The sequence below is a fragment of the Monodelphis domestica genome, chromosome 7 (genome assembly GCF_027887165.1).
Source record: "Monodelphis domestica isolate mMonDom1 chromosome 7, mMonDom1.pri, whole genome shotgun sequence".
Classification (NCBI taxonomy): Eukaryota; Metazoa; Chordata; class Mammalia; order Didelphimorphia; family Didelphidae; genus Monodelphis; species Monodelphis domestica.
The window spans coordinates 101980464-101999693 of record NC_077233.1 but is presented as its reverse complement, the minus strand read 5'-3'; the positions used below and the strand labels follow the sequence as shown (position 1 = coordinate 101999693).

Sequence of the window (19230 nt, the reverse complement as noted above, 5' to 3'; positions counted from 1 at the left end):
TATTCATAAAACTAAGATGGTAGGATGAGATGATCACTGAAGGGTCTTCCACTTCCAACAACCTATGATTCTGTGATAACTGTGCCCATACCAACAGATCAATTGCCTCCTACCTTAGACCATTATGAAAGATATGAGACTTTAGTCTAGCATCCGATATTAAATATGTGACCTTGGATAAAACATTTAATACTGTCTCTGCCTCAGGCACTGATTTTTTTGGGTTTGTTTAAAGAAATATAAATAAAATCTACCCTTTCCTGCCTCAAAGGGAACAAGAGAAAAACTGTGAAAGTACATTTAGCTCTTCAAGAGAAAGGTGCTATCTAAATCCAGGGTACTTATTATTATTCACATGCTGTCTCTTCCAAACCAATCTCATTATACCAGCACTTTTAATGGCTGAAAATGTTTTCATGTTGAGCTTTTGGTACAATTCCATGTGATCAAATGCTAATTACTTCTGCTATCACCCCCATCTTTTTTTCTCTTACACCCCCAATGTAGAATTCAGTGGCTACTGATATCATTTAAAGGAAGTTGAGATTTTTTCTTCACTCAATGATTATTTCCCCAAAATAAGAAAGATTGAAGGGGATGGTACATAATAGAGAGCTGAAAGGAATTCAGATTCAGAGAGAAATGTATTTCAAATTCTGATATTACTGTCTGTCTAGGCAAAGCTCAACCAACAAGCCTTTATTAGCATGTACTATGTTCCAGGTACTGTGTTACATGCTGGGGATACAAAAATGAAACAGACATGTCCACAAGGAGCTTACATTCCAATGAGGGAGACAACATATGTGTATATACATAATACAGATATGTAACATATACATATGTGATATATACACAAATGAATATGAACTTGTTCAATGACAAATCAAGCTAGAGTGCCTCAAACAAAATGTAGTAGTTATGCTTTCTGATGGCAGAAAATCAAGAATAAACTGTCTCCTTTCTGCATGACTATAAGGATATATATCCCCTAATCCCAATGATAATGAAGGATAATCCAATCAACTTTATCTATTAATCATTTATAAAGTCTCTACTAAATGATAGGTACTAAGAACATAAATACAATTTCAAACTGTTGTCTGGTTCCAAACACGTGCAACATACACGACTGTAGGCTGTCTCTATTTGTTGTAGCACCAGAAAATGGAATCTAGAGCAATTTCTCTTATCCAGTCTCTAGCTATCCCCATGTCTGGCTTATCCAGCTCATCCTGCTGTGTAACCTCATTTGCTCCAGGGGAACACCTTGTTCCTTCCATTGCAACAGAAAGCTTATCCTCACAGGATTAGGTGCAAGTTGGAGAGTGCTCACCTCAGTAAATGAGACCTCTACTAGTCCTCTCAACTCAGCTATCAGTCCAGATTATAAAGGTTTTCATATCATCCAATTATTCCTGATCCTAGGTAATCCAAATAAAAGATTTGTTGTATTCCTAAATCATTTAATGAGGAGTCTGAATAGAGCTGTCATGGAATGCTTGAGATTATAGGAACAGCTGCAAATACACTAAACTGGATTCCTGTCTCATTTTGGTTTCATTTTAACTATCCAAGAAAACAATAAAATAAAAGTATGCACTAGGGTATGGGTTGGTCACCGTGCTTTATTTAGCATCTCCTGAGCAGTAAACACTAAGGAAGAAAGCTCCTAAATTGTGCCTAAGAACTAGAAGAGGCCTTAAAAAATTCTATACAATACATTCGCAGAGCCATGATCTAGTTCAAGCCCTTATTCTTTCTTGACTCAACTATTGAAATAGGATTCTAAATTATCTCTCTGATACCAATTCCTCCCTTTCACATTCCATTCTCTGCAAAACTAACAAAATATTTTTCCTAAGACACAACCAACTTGCTCCCCTACTAAGAAATTTTCAATGACTCCATTGGCTCTATGACAAAATGCAAATTCTTCCACCTGACATATAAAATCCTTCACACCTGGCTAAATTTTACCATTCTAATATTTGTTTTGCATTATTCCACTTTGTGCACTCTATTTCAGTTGTACTAGCCTACTTGCTGCTTCCTGAACTCAATAAGTTATTTCTCACCTCCAATTCCTTGCACTCCTTTCTCAGCTCTGCTTCTGAATCTTTAGCTTCTTTCAAGGATCAGATCAGACATCAACTTCTACCAGAAGACATTCTTGATTCCTCTAGTTATTGATGCTTTCTTACATAGAATTGTTTTGTCATTAGTGATGTTTACATCTTGTAGTTGTAAGTTCCTCAAGGAAAGTACTAGTTCTTTATTTTAATTTTTATCTTTGCACCCAGTCAGCGCTAAACAAATGTTCACTGAATCATTGTTGAATCCATTCTAAATTTTTATTGAGAAGGAAACAAGTCCAAACTGGGGAAATAATTTCTATATAGCCATAGAGGTAGTGAGTGGAACATATATAACTCAAAACTTTAAGTCTTGTGAATCCAAATCTGGTGGGAATTTTTTCCACATTAAAAAACTAAAAACAAACCCAAAGACTTAAACTATTGGTTCTCTCTTAAGAAAAATCATTTTAGAATAACATCAATAGTTATTTATCTACTCTACTCCCACCAGCATTTATCAGATAATGATACTAGTGTCAACAAGGCTTAATCACAATGTGTATATTCCTATTGGAGCCATTATCTCAATAAGAGCCTAGAATTAATGAAGCCCTTAGGATCTCATCCATCTACAGGAATCCTTTTTGTATGTCTCTTTCTGAACAAATGGAAAATATATTCTACAAATGGAAAGATTATATAGATGTGCATCTTGGAAGATGTGAGATTTCGGCAGCCTTTTTGCAAATTTCCCAGATTCTTCTGACTACAAAAGGAAAACTTCAAGTATGGTTACTGAAATAATGGGTTGTTGGTTTGTTTGGTTTTTTTAATGACTACAAAAAGTGATGTGCCAAGGTTTATTCCACAACCCAGATGGAGAAAAACTGCCCAGAATGATGATGGCAACAGTGAAAATTCCTCCATCAGTCTCTTCAAGCTCTATGCAGTCAAAAGCATCTCTTCTGGTGGCTCCCAGCCCTGTGCTGGCAGAAAGATGGGAAGTAAAACTCTTAGCTAATCGTCCTGTGGAATGCTGAAAAGGCCAAGCACTTGTCAGATTTGATAACTTACTTCACTGACAACAACTGGAATAAGAAGACTCCAGAACTTTTTTTAAAGGTATTTTAGATTTTAGAGATTAGGTAAGGTGTTTTTAAAGTGAAAAGTTCCCAACTTTAAAAGTGTTCTGCTTCAAAATACCCTGATCTTTTTTTCAGAGGGGGAAGAGAGAAGGACTCAGAATATTTTCCTATAAAAGCAATATCATAAATGGTGATTTCGTTCCCAGGCCAGTCTATAAAACCTGTGCTATTGCTGAATTCTTCCACTAAAACTCCAACTATGGTATCAGATTGGTGTGGAAGTGACTGTAGTTTCTTGATGTACTGGATAGAGGACCGGACCTGGAAGTCTAGAAAACCTGGTTCAAACCACAGTTCTGAAATTTTAGAGGTCTGTGACAAAATTCTTTAACTTCTTTAAGCTTATTTCCTCATCCATATAATGAGAGTAGTAATACTAGTAGCACATCTTTCGTGGGATTGTGATATTCTAGTGAAATAATGTAGGTGGAGAACTTTGAAAATCCTAATGCTCAAATATATATCTGATATTATGGTTGTTCTTAAAGAAGATGCCAGCCACAAGTGGTAGAAGGCCCTGCCAAGGTACAGAGGCTGACATTATCACCTGGAAACAGATTTCATGACCAAGAGACTTGAGTTTGAATCCTTTCTTTGTAATGTGACCCTGGGTAAAGCAATTATCCTCTATCAACCTCAGTTTCTTCACTTGTAAAAAGGAGATAATATTAGTACCTACCTCACAGGCTTATTGGGAGTATCAAATAAGATAATATCTTTGCAAACTTTAAAGTGCTACATACATATTCACCATTATTATTATCTTTTGAGGATGAGCTGAAGTAAATTCAGAGGCTCATTAGGCTGGCCATAAGATAATATGCTTTTTAGCAGCTCGTGTAAAGGCATAGTGAAGTTGTGGCATTGAATGGTTAATGAAATACCGTAAAATAAAATTTTTAATCACAGGTTTTTATTTTTCATTATAAAACTTTAAGGCAAATTATAATCTGAATCCAGGACCTTAGATGCCAAGGGCTATGCTTTAGAAGAATAATAAATATCAATTGTTCAATCAAGAAACATTATTTAAGGGTTTACTATGTTCCTGGCACTGTTCTAAGTGTGAGACATGAAAAAAAGTGGCAAAAGATGTTCCTTGCCCTCAAGCAGATCACAGTCTAATGGGGGAGATAGCAAACGACTATAAACAAATATGCTATCCACAGGGTAATAAGAAATAACAGAAAGAAAGCACTAGAATTAAAAGGGGTTAAGAAAGGCTTCATGTAGAAGATGGGATTTTAGTTGGTATTTAAAAGAACCCAAAGAAGGCAATTGGTGGAGATGATGAGGAAAGAGTATTCCAGGAACAGAAGATAACTAGAGGAAATACCTGGAGCTGAGAGATGGAGTACTTTGTTTATGGGACAGACAATAAACCAGTGTCACTGGATTGAGAATCTATACTGGGGAGTAAGGAGTAAGAAGACTAGAGGAGTAGGAGAGAGCTAGGGTATAAAGGTCTTTGAATGCCAAACAGAGGATTTTATATTTGATGCTGGAGGCAATAGGGAGCCACTGATATTTATTGAGTGGGAGACGGGTGCCTGAAGTGGTCAGATAAGCACTTCAGTAAAATCATTTCTTTTACATTTAGAAAAATACAATTTCTCCATTTCCTAGAAGATATGCTACCCATAAGCAAAATGTGTGGAAAGAGGCCCATTTTATCTTTCAAAATCCCCACTATCCTTCTTTGCACTTCTCTTCCTTCCTGGTTTACTCTACATCTCTAGTCAATAAACACAAATTATTAAGAATCTTCTATGTGCCAAGAAATGTGCTGAGTGCTAGGGATTCAAAGAAGGACAAAAGATAGTTCCTGCTGTCACAATGCTGACAGACACAAGCACCCTTGGGTTTCCATAAGTCCCTTGCCCAAGCTTGCCATTACTTCCCCAAAGGTTTCTATCTCCTCTACCTTCCCCATAATCAAAACTCCCCTTTCTTTCAGTGAAGCTTCTGATCTCTGCTAGGAGTTAAGAGGGAAACAGGCTAAAGCAAGTACACATGTTAGTTTGGGAATGACCTGTAAACCTTTAATTATCCCATAATAATTTACATTTTACAAGTCTAATTTCATTGGTAAATAGCTAAATGGATCATGGAACAAGAACGTTATAGAGTATTACTGTGCTATAATGAATGATAAATATAAATGCAGAAAAACATATACTTCATACTTGCCAAGTGAAGTATTACTAAGAAAACAATATACAAAATGGCCAAGCATGGCCCTAAAAGAAGAGATAGCTTCCATCATTCCTTTGCAAGGGTGGGAAGCCCATAGGTATGGAACATCGCATATGTTTTCAGATTTCTCTTTTAGATATATTGAATTATGATACTAGGTTTTTTTTATTTTCTTCTATTTCACTAACAAAAATTTCTGAGAGATGACTTTGAAGAGGAAAGAAGAGCAATACAAAGGGAAATTTCAGCATAAAATAAGGGATAATTTAGGTGATATAGAATCAAGGTATCAACAAAAATTATTTTTAAATTATTTTAATTATTTATCACTATTTACAAATACTTGTGCAGACACTATAATCTAGGGCTTTTGAAGTATAATCCTTCATTACAGACTTTTCCCTAAGGAACCGGCTATATGTTGGCGACTTCCATCTACTCCAGTTCTTTGGCTTATAGAATTTAGAAATTCTCAATCTGGCATTCCCCTCTAGAAGGTATCAGCTCCTATTACAACTTCAGAATTTTTTTATGAATTGACATGAAAAAAAATGTAGTCAGGATAAATAGAGAAGTCATTTGTAAGCATAGCTTTTGAGTTAGACAAGCATGATTGAGCCTACTCTGGGATCAGTTCCTTAATTTTTTCCTTTTCTCAGCTTATTTTTCTCCATGTCTCCACTCAAAGATTCCATAAATTGCAGCATTAGTGACAGGGATTAAATTCAAGAATGAGTTACTAGTATGTTGGCTGATTATGTATGGAAAAACACAGTGTGTTTCACATATTAAAAGGACTTTGTTACCACTACATCAGTGAGCAGACCCATAGTGTTAGTAGTATTGTCAAATTTGACTGTTCTGAGGAATCAGAGCCAGTGACAGGTAGAACTTAGAACAGCTCAGTTTTCAGGTGAGAAATGTGGGTTTTTCTGAACCTTTTAGTGACTAATAGTAATCCTATCACAATACAGGAAATGTCAAGTGCTACTCAAAAAGAATTCTTAAGGGCATAAAGCACTCTGAATAATGCTAGTTCTATACTAAGCAACTACCACATCCATTTTACAAATTGGGAAACACATGCAGGTAAGATTAAGTGTGTGATCCACAGTAAAGTGATACTGAAATGAGAGGCTGTTTCCTGATCCCAAATGTTCTAAGTCTCTGGGACCAACTTTCTGGTGCTACATCCAAACATTTATTTCCCTGACCTTTCTTTTCAGATGATTCCTGTTGCTGACCTTGCTGGTAACAGAGGGTGCAGAAATGTATTTGTGCTTGTTTTAAAATAGATTAGAATAGAAGTTGGTTTCTTTTGTTTTTGCATATCCATCATGTGATCTGAGGCAAATTATCTCTGATCCTGAACAAAGGTTAAAGAATGTCATCACTATATCTGGGTTAGCTTTTCCAGAATTATGCTGAATCTAGCTATAATATTGTTAATAACAATAGTACCTAATATAGCACTTTACTTCTTTAAATCACTTTCACATGCCTTTTTCAGTCCCCACACACATACACAATCTCGTGATGCAGATAGTGCAATTGTCATCATTTCCATTTTAAAATGAAGTGATTTTGTGATTTACTCAGTCACATGGCTTATAAATACCTGAGCGGATACCAGAATCTAGGGCTTTTGAAGTATAATCCTTCATCATAAACTTTTTTCCTACGGAACTGGCTATATTTTGGTGACCTCTGTCTACTCCAGCTCATTGACTTACAGAACTTAGAAATTTTCAGTGTCTGGCATTCCCCACTAGATGCTACCAGCTCACATTATACCTTCAGTTGAAAAGAAAAAAAAATTATAAATTAAAGGACATTGCAGCATCCATATCAGAGATCACTAAGTCAAATGATATTTTCCCACTCACTTCCCCACCCTCCCCCATCTCCACCAAAATCCCTTCCCCAGAGACTTGTAGAGATTCAGTGACTTATGGTATTTCCCAAGTAAAGGTGGAAATTGGAGTTTATTTTTCCAACCAGTGTTCCCCTTCAGGGCTCTTTTATCCATACTTTATTGACCTTTCATCACTATAGCTCTTCACTCTCATTAAGTATTATGAGTTCCATTGTGCTCCCTCTTGTCACTGTTCTCCTTCATCCCTGCTGATTCTATCTCTAATGATGTTGCTAAACTCAGATCCTTGGAATTCCTCACAGGTCAACTCTGTTCTGGAAAATAGTATTCATTCTCCTCCTCCCTAGGAAACGAGTTCTCAATTAGTTTACCTGTGGAAAGATTATCCTGATTGCTTACCTGATAGTGTTATTAAAATTCTTTCAATCCTCCCAACAGAGTGACTCCAGCCTTTGGAAATCTTTTTTTTTTACATATGCTCAGAAGTCTCAGGCTGATTCCACAGAGGAATTCCATGCTCCCCTTCTGAACCCATCCCACACTTTCTGCTTATATCAGCACTTCCAATAAAACTTGAAGTAAAAAATGGGTACTCCAGTCTGATTTTCTATATTTCCTCTTCCTCTGAGGCAGTTGGGAAAAGTTATCCAAATTAACTCAGGCTGCTTCTCAAAAGGTTATCAGTAATACATGTTGGGAGTCAATGATTGCCAGAGAGTATTCTGAACACTAGTACCTGTGACTTAAGGTGACAAGGGCAACCATACCCAAAATGAAGATATCTATACCCTTGCCAAAGAGGCAAGTCAAGTGCTTTTCCTACTATGTACTATTTTCTTGGGAGGATTATCTGAGTGTAAGAACATGATAAAGTTATAAAAAAAAAAAAAACAAGAGCGCCAATGGAATTTTGAAATGGCACCAATGTATAAAGAAAATATTGGAGGAAAAAAAACAGAAAGAATGAAAAGAAAACGAGTGTTTTGTGCTTAGTAAAATATAATGTCCATGAGACTGACAAATGTTATGTACACCTTAACCATTCTATGTTTGGTGAATCCACTTCAGTTTTACAAAGTTACATTTCAACCAGCCTTTCAGTGATATTGAGATAATTATGGACTTTCAATAGTTTTCTAGTAAAATGACCATAGGGATAGTGCCAATACATTAGCAATTACACTTGCCTCTTCTCTAACATTTTTTCTCACATAGTTCAACCTCTAAGATCTAACTGTGGACAGATGAGTGACCAATTGAAGTACTAAATCAGCACTCTGGAGCAATGCCAGGGTCAGAAATGTTGGGCCAAAAGCAAAGATGTCAGAAAGGGCTCTTTATCCTTTGTTCATTACAGATCAAATAGGTTCCAGTCCTTTTGTCATTTAAGAACTACAAAGAGTATATTTAGTCTATAGAGAGAAAAAGAGAGAATTCTAATACTGTCCTCAGGTAGGAGGCAGTAACAACAATCATCTTCTAAAATGGGTGCTAAATACAGCATATCCCAAAAGCATTAATGCATTTCTAAAGTTTAATAGCATAGAAATGCATTAAGACCTTTGGAAGCCCCTATATAAGAAAATGCACAGACTTTCTAGAGTCCTAAAGATCTCTGTTGATTCTCTGTATGCTATTTTTTGTGGAAATATCATAGCTTCAATTTAACAGGTAAGGAACTATGACTTTCACACTGCTTATATTTTAATAAGATATTGCTCTTTCCATATCTAGGCTTTGTAACATTGAAAATGATCTTGGGCAAGTTACTTAACCTCCCTAGAATTTAATTTCCTTATCTAGAAAATAAGGGAGTTGGACTCAGTGACTTCTGAAGTTCTCTGTTCTGCTTTTATATTCCAATGATCCTCTAATTTGGAGCATAGATCTGTGTGAGAGAGTGTAGTAAATAAAGGGCTGGCCTTCAAGTAAGGAAGTCCTGGGCCTGGGTTCAGGTGCTGTCTCATATTTGCTTGCTCTGGAATCATAGACAAATCACTTAACCACTTTGGCACCCTAGGAGACATAGTAAGGCTATCTAAGTCAGAATAGTTGCTGATCTGTCTCGACACAGTTTCTACACTAGAAGGTTGCTATATGACTCAAAAGATTTGCCCTAAACCAATGAAATCAGACATCTGGACCCAAAGCTGATAATGTGTATGCAAATAGAGAAATTATGTCTTTATGGGGATTTTTACATAGATTTAGAAAAGCAACATGATATGGTGAACAGAGGGTTGGACTCCAAGCCAAAAAGATCTGGATTCAAATCTCAGTTCAATCCAAACTGTCTATGTGGCTCAGAGTATTTCAATTACCAGTTCAGTGCTCTAGGCAACTATCTAAGAAAATATGTTGCAAAGAAGGAGCCAATATGCAGGGGTAAAAGGAATCCAGTGAAATCATAGGTTCCATTCCTTTCCCTGTCCACATATAGTCCTAGACTCAATCCCCAAAACAAGATATAATCTCTAACTTGCAAATTAAGACAGCCCCACTAGGTAAATAGCAGCTGTTTACCTAAGCTTTTAATAGATCAGAAAACCAGAACACAGTTGGATGAAATAAATTGCAAATCCCAAATCCAGTAGCCCTGAAATAAGAAGTCAGAATCCCTGATCCTTAATATCCCACCTACTGTATTACTGAAACCAAAACAAAACAAAACAAAAGTCTGCTGTAAAGTGCATGTTTTTTGTGAAAGTATTTCCCTGTTCCTGGACTTCTTTCTTTCTTTCCAAAATCCAAAGAACATGGCTAGCATTTTAAAATCTTCAGTAATAAGCAATTACCAATAATTTTAGCGCTAACTTCTGTATGCATGGGTGAAATTAGCAGTAATAAGAAGCTTTGTTTATTTGGGGGAAGGAGTGGTGTGAAAATAAAGAAAATACAATGGCAAACAAACATTTGGGGCTCCCTTTAAACTGACCTCTGACCCAGAGCCATTATTTGCTCTTGTTGAACCTGATTTGAGGGGCTGTTTTAATATGTCTAATTTTTGTCACAAATATATTCCTTGGAAAAAGACCAGACTTAAATTTAGAACTCAACCACTTAGATTAGAGTTCATACTGCCTGGTGGTCTGTAAGTGCAAATGTCTGAAGGAATAAATGCTTCTTGTTTAAATACCCTTTGCTCTAGAAACCTGTGAAAATGATCTATTGCAGGAAGTCATTTAAATGAACAGTTCTCTGAAACCATCCTTGGAGGAGGGCTGGACTTGGAGCCCTTGGCTTCCACATCCCCATTGGCTCTCTGAAAACTGAGGTCCTCTCCTCCTCTGAAGGAGATTTAGAAGACTACAAATCCCAGCCTCGGAGGAGAGAGGAGGTTCCAGAGGCTCTGTTCCGTCTGATCACCCTCCAGAGGAGATCACGATCAGTGGGAGTTTAGCGCAGCCAAGCGACAGGCAGAAGGCACGTCTCCAGCAACAGGAGATGGGCTGGGCGAGGCAGGCGGGCGGGCGGGGATAACTTTGCCTCTTCTAACAGAACCCTTTGCTACCCAGTAGCACCAGCATTTCACCAAGGAAAGAGTGTGGCAGCAGGCAGAAAGAAAGGAGAAAAGCAAGAAAAGGGAAGTCATGTAAAAGAAAATGAAGCGAGCACGAGGTGAAAGAACAGCAGCCAGTGCAGGAAGGTGGATGTGGCTTCCCTTTTCCTTCAGAAAGGGGGTGAATTTACCTCAGTGCTGCCTCGGGAATTATCCAGGTCCAGATGTTGCCAGAAAGGAACAATAAAGAGGGAGACTCAGGGGTGGCTTTTCTTCCTCTTCCCACTTCCCCTGGATCACCGGTTGTAAGTTGTTAGACGCCCAGCTGCCTAGACTCTGTTTTTGCCTTCGGTGCTGGTGTTCTAAGGTTCATATATACAATCCTGCTGTCGGCTTGCCCCAACAGCCCTGGAGGTTGAGGGGCGCCTTGGGCTGAGTTCTCCAAAGAACTGTGGATGGGGCAGATCCAGTTAAAGGAATGCCTGGGCGGTGAAATGTGCTTTGAGGGTGCTGTAGTAGCTGGGGGCTGAGAGATGTGAGGGGCTGCAAGGAAAGAGAGGAGGAGGTGGAGAGAGGCTCCGGGAGTCACCCGATTTAAGGCGAAAGCGGCCCAAAGTGACTGCCTGGAAGATCCGCGACAACTTTTATGGCTGGGAAAGTGGTCGGGGCGGATCTGGCTGCTCCTCCTCGTTGAGGAAGGGGCAGGGCCCTCGGGGTTAGATTGTAAGTGGACTAGGCTTGGATTCTCTGGAATTCTCTTCGTCTGGAGACAGCGGAGGGGGGGGGGGGGGGCGTCGCTTTCCCTGGGGCCCCCCGGATTTCCCGCTTCGGGTCTCAGTAATGAGGAGACTGAGTTTGTGGTGGGTTCTAAGCAGGATCTGTCTGCTGCTGCTGCCACCCTGTGCGCTGGTACTGGCCAGGGTCCCCGGCTCCTCATCCCACCCGCAACCCTGCCAGATCCTCAAGCGCATCGGGCACACAGTGCGGATCGGGGCGGTCCACCTGCAACCCTGGACTACAGCCACCCGTGCTACCATCAGCAGCGGACAAAGCTGGAGTGGGGCAAGGGAGCAACGTAATGACATCTACCCCGGGGGCGCCGTGGCGCCCGCCACAGCAGGGAAACCTGCAGGGGCTGTGGACAGCCAGGCCAGGGCGGAGGCGGAGGCAGTGGCTGCAGTGGCATCGGTGGAGGCAAGCGATAGAAGTTGGCGGTCCAGGACCCCCGTTTCCGTTGGTGGGGCAGAGGCGCCAAGCAGCTGGATTGGGAGCGCCCTGCACAGCAGGGGGGCTGGGCTGCCCGGAGGTGCGAGCGAGTCAACACTCTTTCCGAGGGATGCTCTGCTCTTCGCAGTGGAGAACCTGAACCGCATGTCGGGACTTTTGCCTTATAACTTGTCCCTGGAAGTGGTGATGGCAATCGAGGCCGGACTGGGAGACCTTCCTCTCCTGCCCTTTTCCTCTCCGAGCTCAGCCTGGAGCAGTGACCCCGTCTCCTTCCTGCAGAGTGTGTGCCACACTGTGGTAGTACAAGGGGTGTCAGCATTGCTCGCCTTCCCCCAAAGCCAGGGGGAGATGCTGGAGCTCGAGTTTATCAGTTCTGTCTTGCACATCCCAGTAATCAGTATAGTGCGCTACGAATTTCCTCGGAAGAGTCAGGTAAGGGAGGGTCCGTGAAATGGCATGAGTTGGAGGTGGTAATTAAGAGTGAGGGTATATAGGAAGCTGAAGAAATAAAAAGGAAAGGAAAGCAGTGGAATAACAGTGAAGGAGGAGAGGAAATATTTCTTTGGCTTTGAAAGTTGGTAATTTATTGATCCTACAAAACAAATATGTGAATAATGGTGGGGGTGGAGGGAATGGCACAGGTTGAAGCAGAGTAGTAAAGGCTGATTCTTCCCATTCTGTTGAGAAGGGAGAACCCTGAGGTTGTACATACCATCATCTAGTGGCAGTGAGACATGAGTAAGGAAAAGATGTTTCAGAACGCTGGACAGCAATTGCCTTTACAGCTTCGAAAGAGGGTACAGAGAATATAGCAGAAATATACTACTATTCCCTAGCAAAGCCCATTCTGGGAAAGTGCACTGCTCTGAAGAAGCCGCTTGGGCGTGCAGGGCAAAGCAGTGTGTCAGCTCAGCTCAGATGATCTGGCCCTTTTTTTTTGGGGGGGGGGGGGTGAGGGGGACTGAGGGGACGGTATGGTTGTATTTGTACCCTATACTCAGAAGCATTTGGGATTCTGAAAACTAAGAATATTTGAACATTTCCAGAAAATCTGTAACATGCAGGAAAAAGTGCTTTTATGCTTAAAGTGGCTTAGTTAATCTGAAGTGGAGTTTACAGCAATATGGTTCTTTAAAGGGAGAAGGGAGTAAAAGCTTTTTCCCCCTCTTTTTTGGCAATTTCTTTAGGGTTTTGAGTAAAGGACTGCTGACAGCATAGGTGCTGTAGTTCAGGGCAGCAGGTGGACTGCTCATTCAGCTTGAAGATCTAGCAGAATTGTAAATGGGATAAGGTGCTGGGAAAGCATTTATATGAAATAGGTGTGTCATTGTCATTGTTTCTCTTTTAAAGATAGGGATGCTAAAAATAATTAAGGGTCTTAGTGACGGTTAGCCAACAAGTCAATGGAAAAGAACAAAACTGAGAATATTTAATGGCCCCAAATCATATTATTCTTCCAATTTTCCCCAATTATTTATAACCTCTTTTCTTCCTTCCTAAATGCACGTTCAGAAGTACACACAGGACTCCTGAGTGTATGAAGTTTAACATACAATGTGCATTAGACTTAAAGAGACTGCTGGAGGTTTTTTGTTTTTGTTTTACTCCACTCAAGTTAAAAAATAAATTACATCTTGAAACTTGGAAATGGGTGGCACAAGTCCACCCTTTGGACTGGAATGTTTCTATTTGGCGCTGAACTGGAAAGATTTGATCTGCAGTGCACTGGCTAATTAACTTTCATCTAAAAGGTTTCTGTCACCTGAATCTGAATGGCTGTGATACAGCAGATGGAGAGGCGGAAGAGCACAGGTGCAGTGCTGCCTATGGCCCAAGTGTTTTATATATGAAATTACATTGATAGGATGTGTCATTATCAGTACATATCAAAATCAGAAGGAATGAAATTCAAGAGTCAGCATAATGCTTCTTGTCACTTCCTTTTTATTGCCTAATACTCCATTACTTTGCAGTTGTGGCCCTAGATTCCATTTCTCATCCAAAAAGAATCCTAAACGACAAGAATTTTCCCAGATTAGTATTCTTGTTTTCTTTAGTGTTATCTAAGTCATATGATCTATTAGACAGTATATAAAAAAGGAATGTTGTTCAGTGAACTTCGGCGACTCCCCCCTTTTTCCTCTAGAATCAAATACAAATGTCTGTTTGGCATTTAAAGCCTTCACAATATGACTCCAAACTAGCTTTCCAAGCTTGTTACATATTACTCTCATTCACATATTCAGCAGTCCAACCAAAATTATCTTTTTTTGCTTTCCTACATATATGATTTTCCATCTCCCATCTCCAGGCCTTTGCACATGCTATCCCTCCTGCCTAGAATGCACTCCTTCCTTGTCACCTCTTACAGTCCCTGGTTTCCTTCAAAATTCAGTTCTAATGACACTTTCTACTTGAAGCTTTTCCTAATCCCTTCCACTGCAGATACCTCTCCCATAAAATATCTTCAATTTATTTGTGTGTGTATGTGTGTGTGTATGTATATATATATATATATATATATATATATATATATATATATATATATATATATATATATATATATATATACATATATTATCTCCCATCCTGGAATGTAAGCTCCTTGAGGACAAAGATTTTTATTTTTCTCTTTTTATCCCCATGTTGAGAACAGTGCCAGGTCCATAAGTGATGATAATTAGTACTCAATGATTGATTGATTTTATAACCCTCAACAAATAAAATTACTAAAAACCATAAATGTTGCTTAGAATCAAAAGACCTGGGTTACAATCCCCACATCAATCCTCACATTACATCAGAAAAAGCTCTAGGCAGAGAGACTTGAAATAGAACCCAGCCTCAAATACTTACTAGCTGAGTGATCATAAGTAAGTCAATTAATCTTCATTTCCTTCATCTATAAAAATGGAGATAGTAAGAGTATCTACCTAATAAGGTTGTTGTGGGGATCAAATAAGATGCTTAAACTGCCTTTTAAACCTCAAAACATTCTATAAATGTTATATATTGTTATTGTAAGAATTTATACAAGTCACTTAACTGAATTTCTTCATTTATAAAATGGGAATAACAAAACTTTCATGACCTAGATCACAAGGCTACTATGAAGAATGAGATTTAAAACCTAATAATTGCTATGTAACCATAAGCTTATTTTTTATAATCAGAATTATTATCTGGTCTCTACCTTTAAAACCATTGAGAGAACCAAGTAATGCCAAATATAGACTGTGATAACTAATGATCAACTGAATACTCTACTAAACATGTTTGTTTTTGTCCTTAGAAAGGTATTTGAAATTAGATCAATCACTTATTTTAATAACATACATATAGGACATTGAATTTACATACAATTTGTTTTAGACAACTAAGTAATCCTACTATCTCATTTGTATTTCATATGCAAACCTATATACTTATCATATTTAACTAATTGTAATAAGTGAGTGGGAAATGACATAATATAAAATATTTCCATAAATCTTTCCAATCCATTAAAAGTCAAAATGAATTTGCAATTTACAGAATGGTTTCTTTTCCTTTCCCTTAGAATAAATAATAATGAAAATTTCTAAACAAGTAGCTTTTCTTTTTCTGTGCCTAATGAAAAGTAAACCTAATCCAAATAGGATTCTAGAAGCAAAAAAGTAAAAGACTTGCTCATTTTACAGATGAGAAATTGAGTCCCAGAAAGGCAGCATTTAGTGTCTTGGGCAATATCACATACCTTAACATTGATTTTTTGATACCTGTTTTAGTTTTCATCCCATAATTTCCATTTTGTTGATGATAATAGAGTGGGAAAAGCACTGAACTTGGAATCAAGAGAGATCTGGGTTTGAACTCTTCCTCTGACACTTCCTGGCTTATGTAGTCATGGCCAACTCACTCTCTCTGAATCTATCTCCTATATTAAATGGGGCAGAGTGGAATTGGACATATGGAGCTATCCTTATTATCAGAAAGACTTGGGTTCAAGTATTGCCTATGCCACATAATAAATGTGTGACTTTGGCTAAGTCACACAACTAGGAATCACTAAGGATAAGTTGAAGAGAAAGTATTAATCTTCTTTAGTAGAAGTTACTTACCTAGTGTGCTCCCTATACAGATGAAAAAAGTCTAGATTTTATTTTAATTGAGATAATATGTGAACTGTGATACTTGTGCAAAGGTCAGATGAGATAATGTATATAAGGTATTTGTACCTAAAGTAACAAAAGGTAACTAGATTATTTTTTTTATATTCTAGAGCTGAAAAGGGTTGTGTGGCAGAACCTGAAAGGGGAACTGTGACATCCAATGGATTTGTCACTTAGTTAACTGAGTCAAAAAATTATCTATTATTGATTAAAATCAATATTGTTTTTAGAGAAAAGAGAAGCTGCTGCTCTGCTCATCTTGTTTTCAGGTTGCCATTCTCTAGCACAGAAATCTATTTTTGGTTAGTAATGGTCTGAACTATTGTTATTCAGTCAAGTCCTTATTCTTTGTGACCCAGTAGACCATAGAACACCTGTCCATGGGGTTTTCTTGGCAAAGATCCTGAAATGATTTGCTATATATTTCCTTCTCTGGTGCATTAGGGCAAAAAGAGGTTAAGTAGCTTGTTTGGGGTCACAAAGCTAGTGTCTGAGGTCATATTTGAACTCAGATCTTCCTGACTGCAAACCCAGAACTCTATCCACCAAGCCATCTAGCTGCCTCTAACCCATTGTTTTGACATAATTCTCTGTGAGGAAAGGGTTATAATGGAGAAAGTCACTAAGAAAGGCATAAGTATTAGTAATTTCCTTCCTTGAGTAGATATTTGAATAATGTCTAGAGACATGCCAAAACTTTGGTTGTATTGAAAACCAAAAATCTGAAAGAGATTCCTTTTTTTTTCAGGAAAGGTCAACCATAAGTAATGGGTTCTCTATCTTTAAAATGTGTACACACATTTATTTAAACAAGAACAGAATTATTTAGATCATTATTCTATTTCACTGGCAATACCATGTTCCCTGTAAAAAAAATGACTTCCCTAGTACCTACAGACCATCAGAGTGACACTTAGGCATATCTAGTAGTTGGGAGTACTCATACCACCAACAGGAAATAGAATCTAGCATCAATAATCATCATCTGAAGCTGAAAGAATGATAATACAAGAATTAAAGGGCCAGATAAAATGAAGATGAGGAATTTGTTCAGGCATAAAATCACAGAACTAGAATGGGGTTAATCAATAAAATTAGTGAACCAGAATCAGAGAAATGAGTTGCCTAAACCTAAACAAGAAAACTTATGAATACTTAATCTGATGAGTAAATGGATATTAAAGGATTAGTGTCAATTAATGACTTGGCATACTGTCTCTCTCTCCACCAGGTTATACATAGAAATTGCATTTTTCAAGCTCTAGAATTTTTTTTATCTAAGAAGTAAGTTGAAAACCATCTTGATGTACAAAGATAGAGAATTGGACTTGGAGTCAGAGGGCTTGAGCTAGAATCAGGACTTGACTGCTTACTAGCTATAAGACCTAGGGTGAGTAGTTTTCACCTCTCTGGGCATTATATCCTCATATGTAAAATAAGGGAGTTGGATTAGATGATCTATAAATTCACTTCTAATGTAAATCCTATTACTCTAAGAAAATAATATAAGAATAAAAGACAGGGAGGCAAGTCAGTGGGAAAGATACTTAGGGTGTATGCAGGGTCTTTCAAAGTCTCTTTAGATATATAGCATAAATATACTGTCTGAATATAGAGCTGACCATGGCTTTAGCTATGAGAAGATAGGTAGCCAACCCCACCGGATCATAAAGAAAGACCAATCTGCCCTAACAATGGCAATACTATGGATCTAGGAGAAAATCTTTGTTTCTTCTACTATTAGAGATTCCTAGTCATTATAGGAAATATTTGGTGTAGATGTCATTCATACCTGTTCTAGTACTTTTAATCTTCTTTCATATATCTACACTTGAATAAACATCTGGATTTGGAATCAGAGAACCTTCCATCAAATATCAGCTCTATCCCTTAGTAACTGTGTGATCTTCAGCATGTTTCTTAACCTCTCTGTAAAAGATGAATGGGGTAAATTCATTATAAGGTGTTCTTTCCCTTTAAGTCTATGCTCATTTGATTCAATCATAGAATACTTCCTCTACCATCTCAGCAACATTCACTATCTACTTGTGGGATAGTGGGATCATAGCTGTAATTATTATCATTAGGAAGAAGGAGAAAGTAGGTCACTTTTGTGTGGTTATATAACTCAATAGAAACTAAGGATCAAAGGGGAGGAGGAGGAACCAACTGATTCCTAGGCCTAGGATATTTCATTTCACATCTTCCTAAAAGATTGGTATGAGTCCACAATGTGAGCCAAATGCATTTAAAGTAGTGTGAAAACTGGGGTAAAAATGCATTTAAACCCTCCTAGAAACAGGTGCCACTCATCAGGCCTGGCTTCAAACAGTAATTATTTGTTTGTTTTTGGTGAATATTTGATTGAGCCACTTCTATATTCTCCCTAGCTACAGACTCTCCTTCCCATGACTATTTTAATCCTACAAATATATATTAAACATTTGCCTTATAGAAGGCATTGTGCTGAATGGGAAATAAAAATAAAAAAGTCTTTGCCTTCAACAAGTTTAATAATATTACTAAAAGTTTACTTTTATTTAGTACTTTATATAGATCAGAAGTCTTTAACCTTTTGTTTGTCATAGTCCCCATTGGTAGTTTACTGAGGCCTATGAATTCCCTCCTAGAAAAGGGTTTTTTAATGCACAAATGAAATATATAAGTTTACAAAGAAAACAAATATATTGAAATATATTTATTGAGTTTTTTCATTCATAGATCCCAAATTAAGAGTCCTTGATATAGGTGATTTCATTTGACACTCACAAGACTCTGTAAAGTTGATGTTTTTACTATCCCTAATTATTATATGAGGAAACTGAAGGATTTATAGATGAGATATGAGAGCAATTAAATAATTTGCTGAGGATCAGGTAATAAGTAAATATTGGAGGAAGAATTTGAACTTGGGTCCTTCTGATTCCAAATCTAATGTGTCTTCCCCTATCCTCTACTGCTGATCCTACCCTGAACTATATTACAAAGTCCAAAAAGTGCTATGCATACCAGCAAAATGCTCATATACAAGTAAGGAGATAAAATATCAGATATGTTG

The 19230-nt window shown here is 38.0% G+C and overlaps 1 protein-coding gene across 1 annotated transcript in view; it reads left to right on the top strand.

Annotated features, from left to right (window-relative positions):
* The first annotated feature begins 10610 nt into the window (after positions 1 to 10610).
* Positions 10611 to 19230, top strand: part of GRIN3A (glutamate ionotropic receptor NMDA type subunit 3A) — a 235045-nt gene continuing 226425 nt past the window's right edge. Inside the window, exon 1 of the mRNA XM_007499642.3 lies at positions 10611 to 12453. Coding sequence (XP_007499704.2) covers positions 11635 to 12453 — 819 coding nt within the window. The 5' untranslated portion in view covers positions 10611 to 11634. The remainder of the gene's footprint in view (positions 12454 to 19230) is intronic.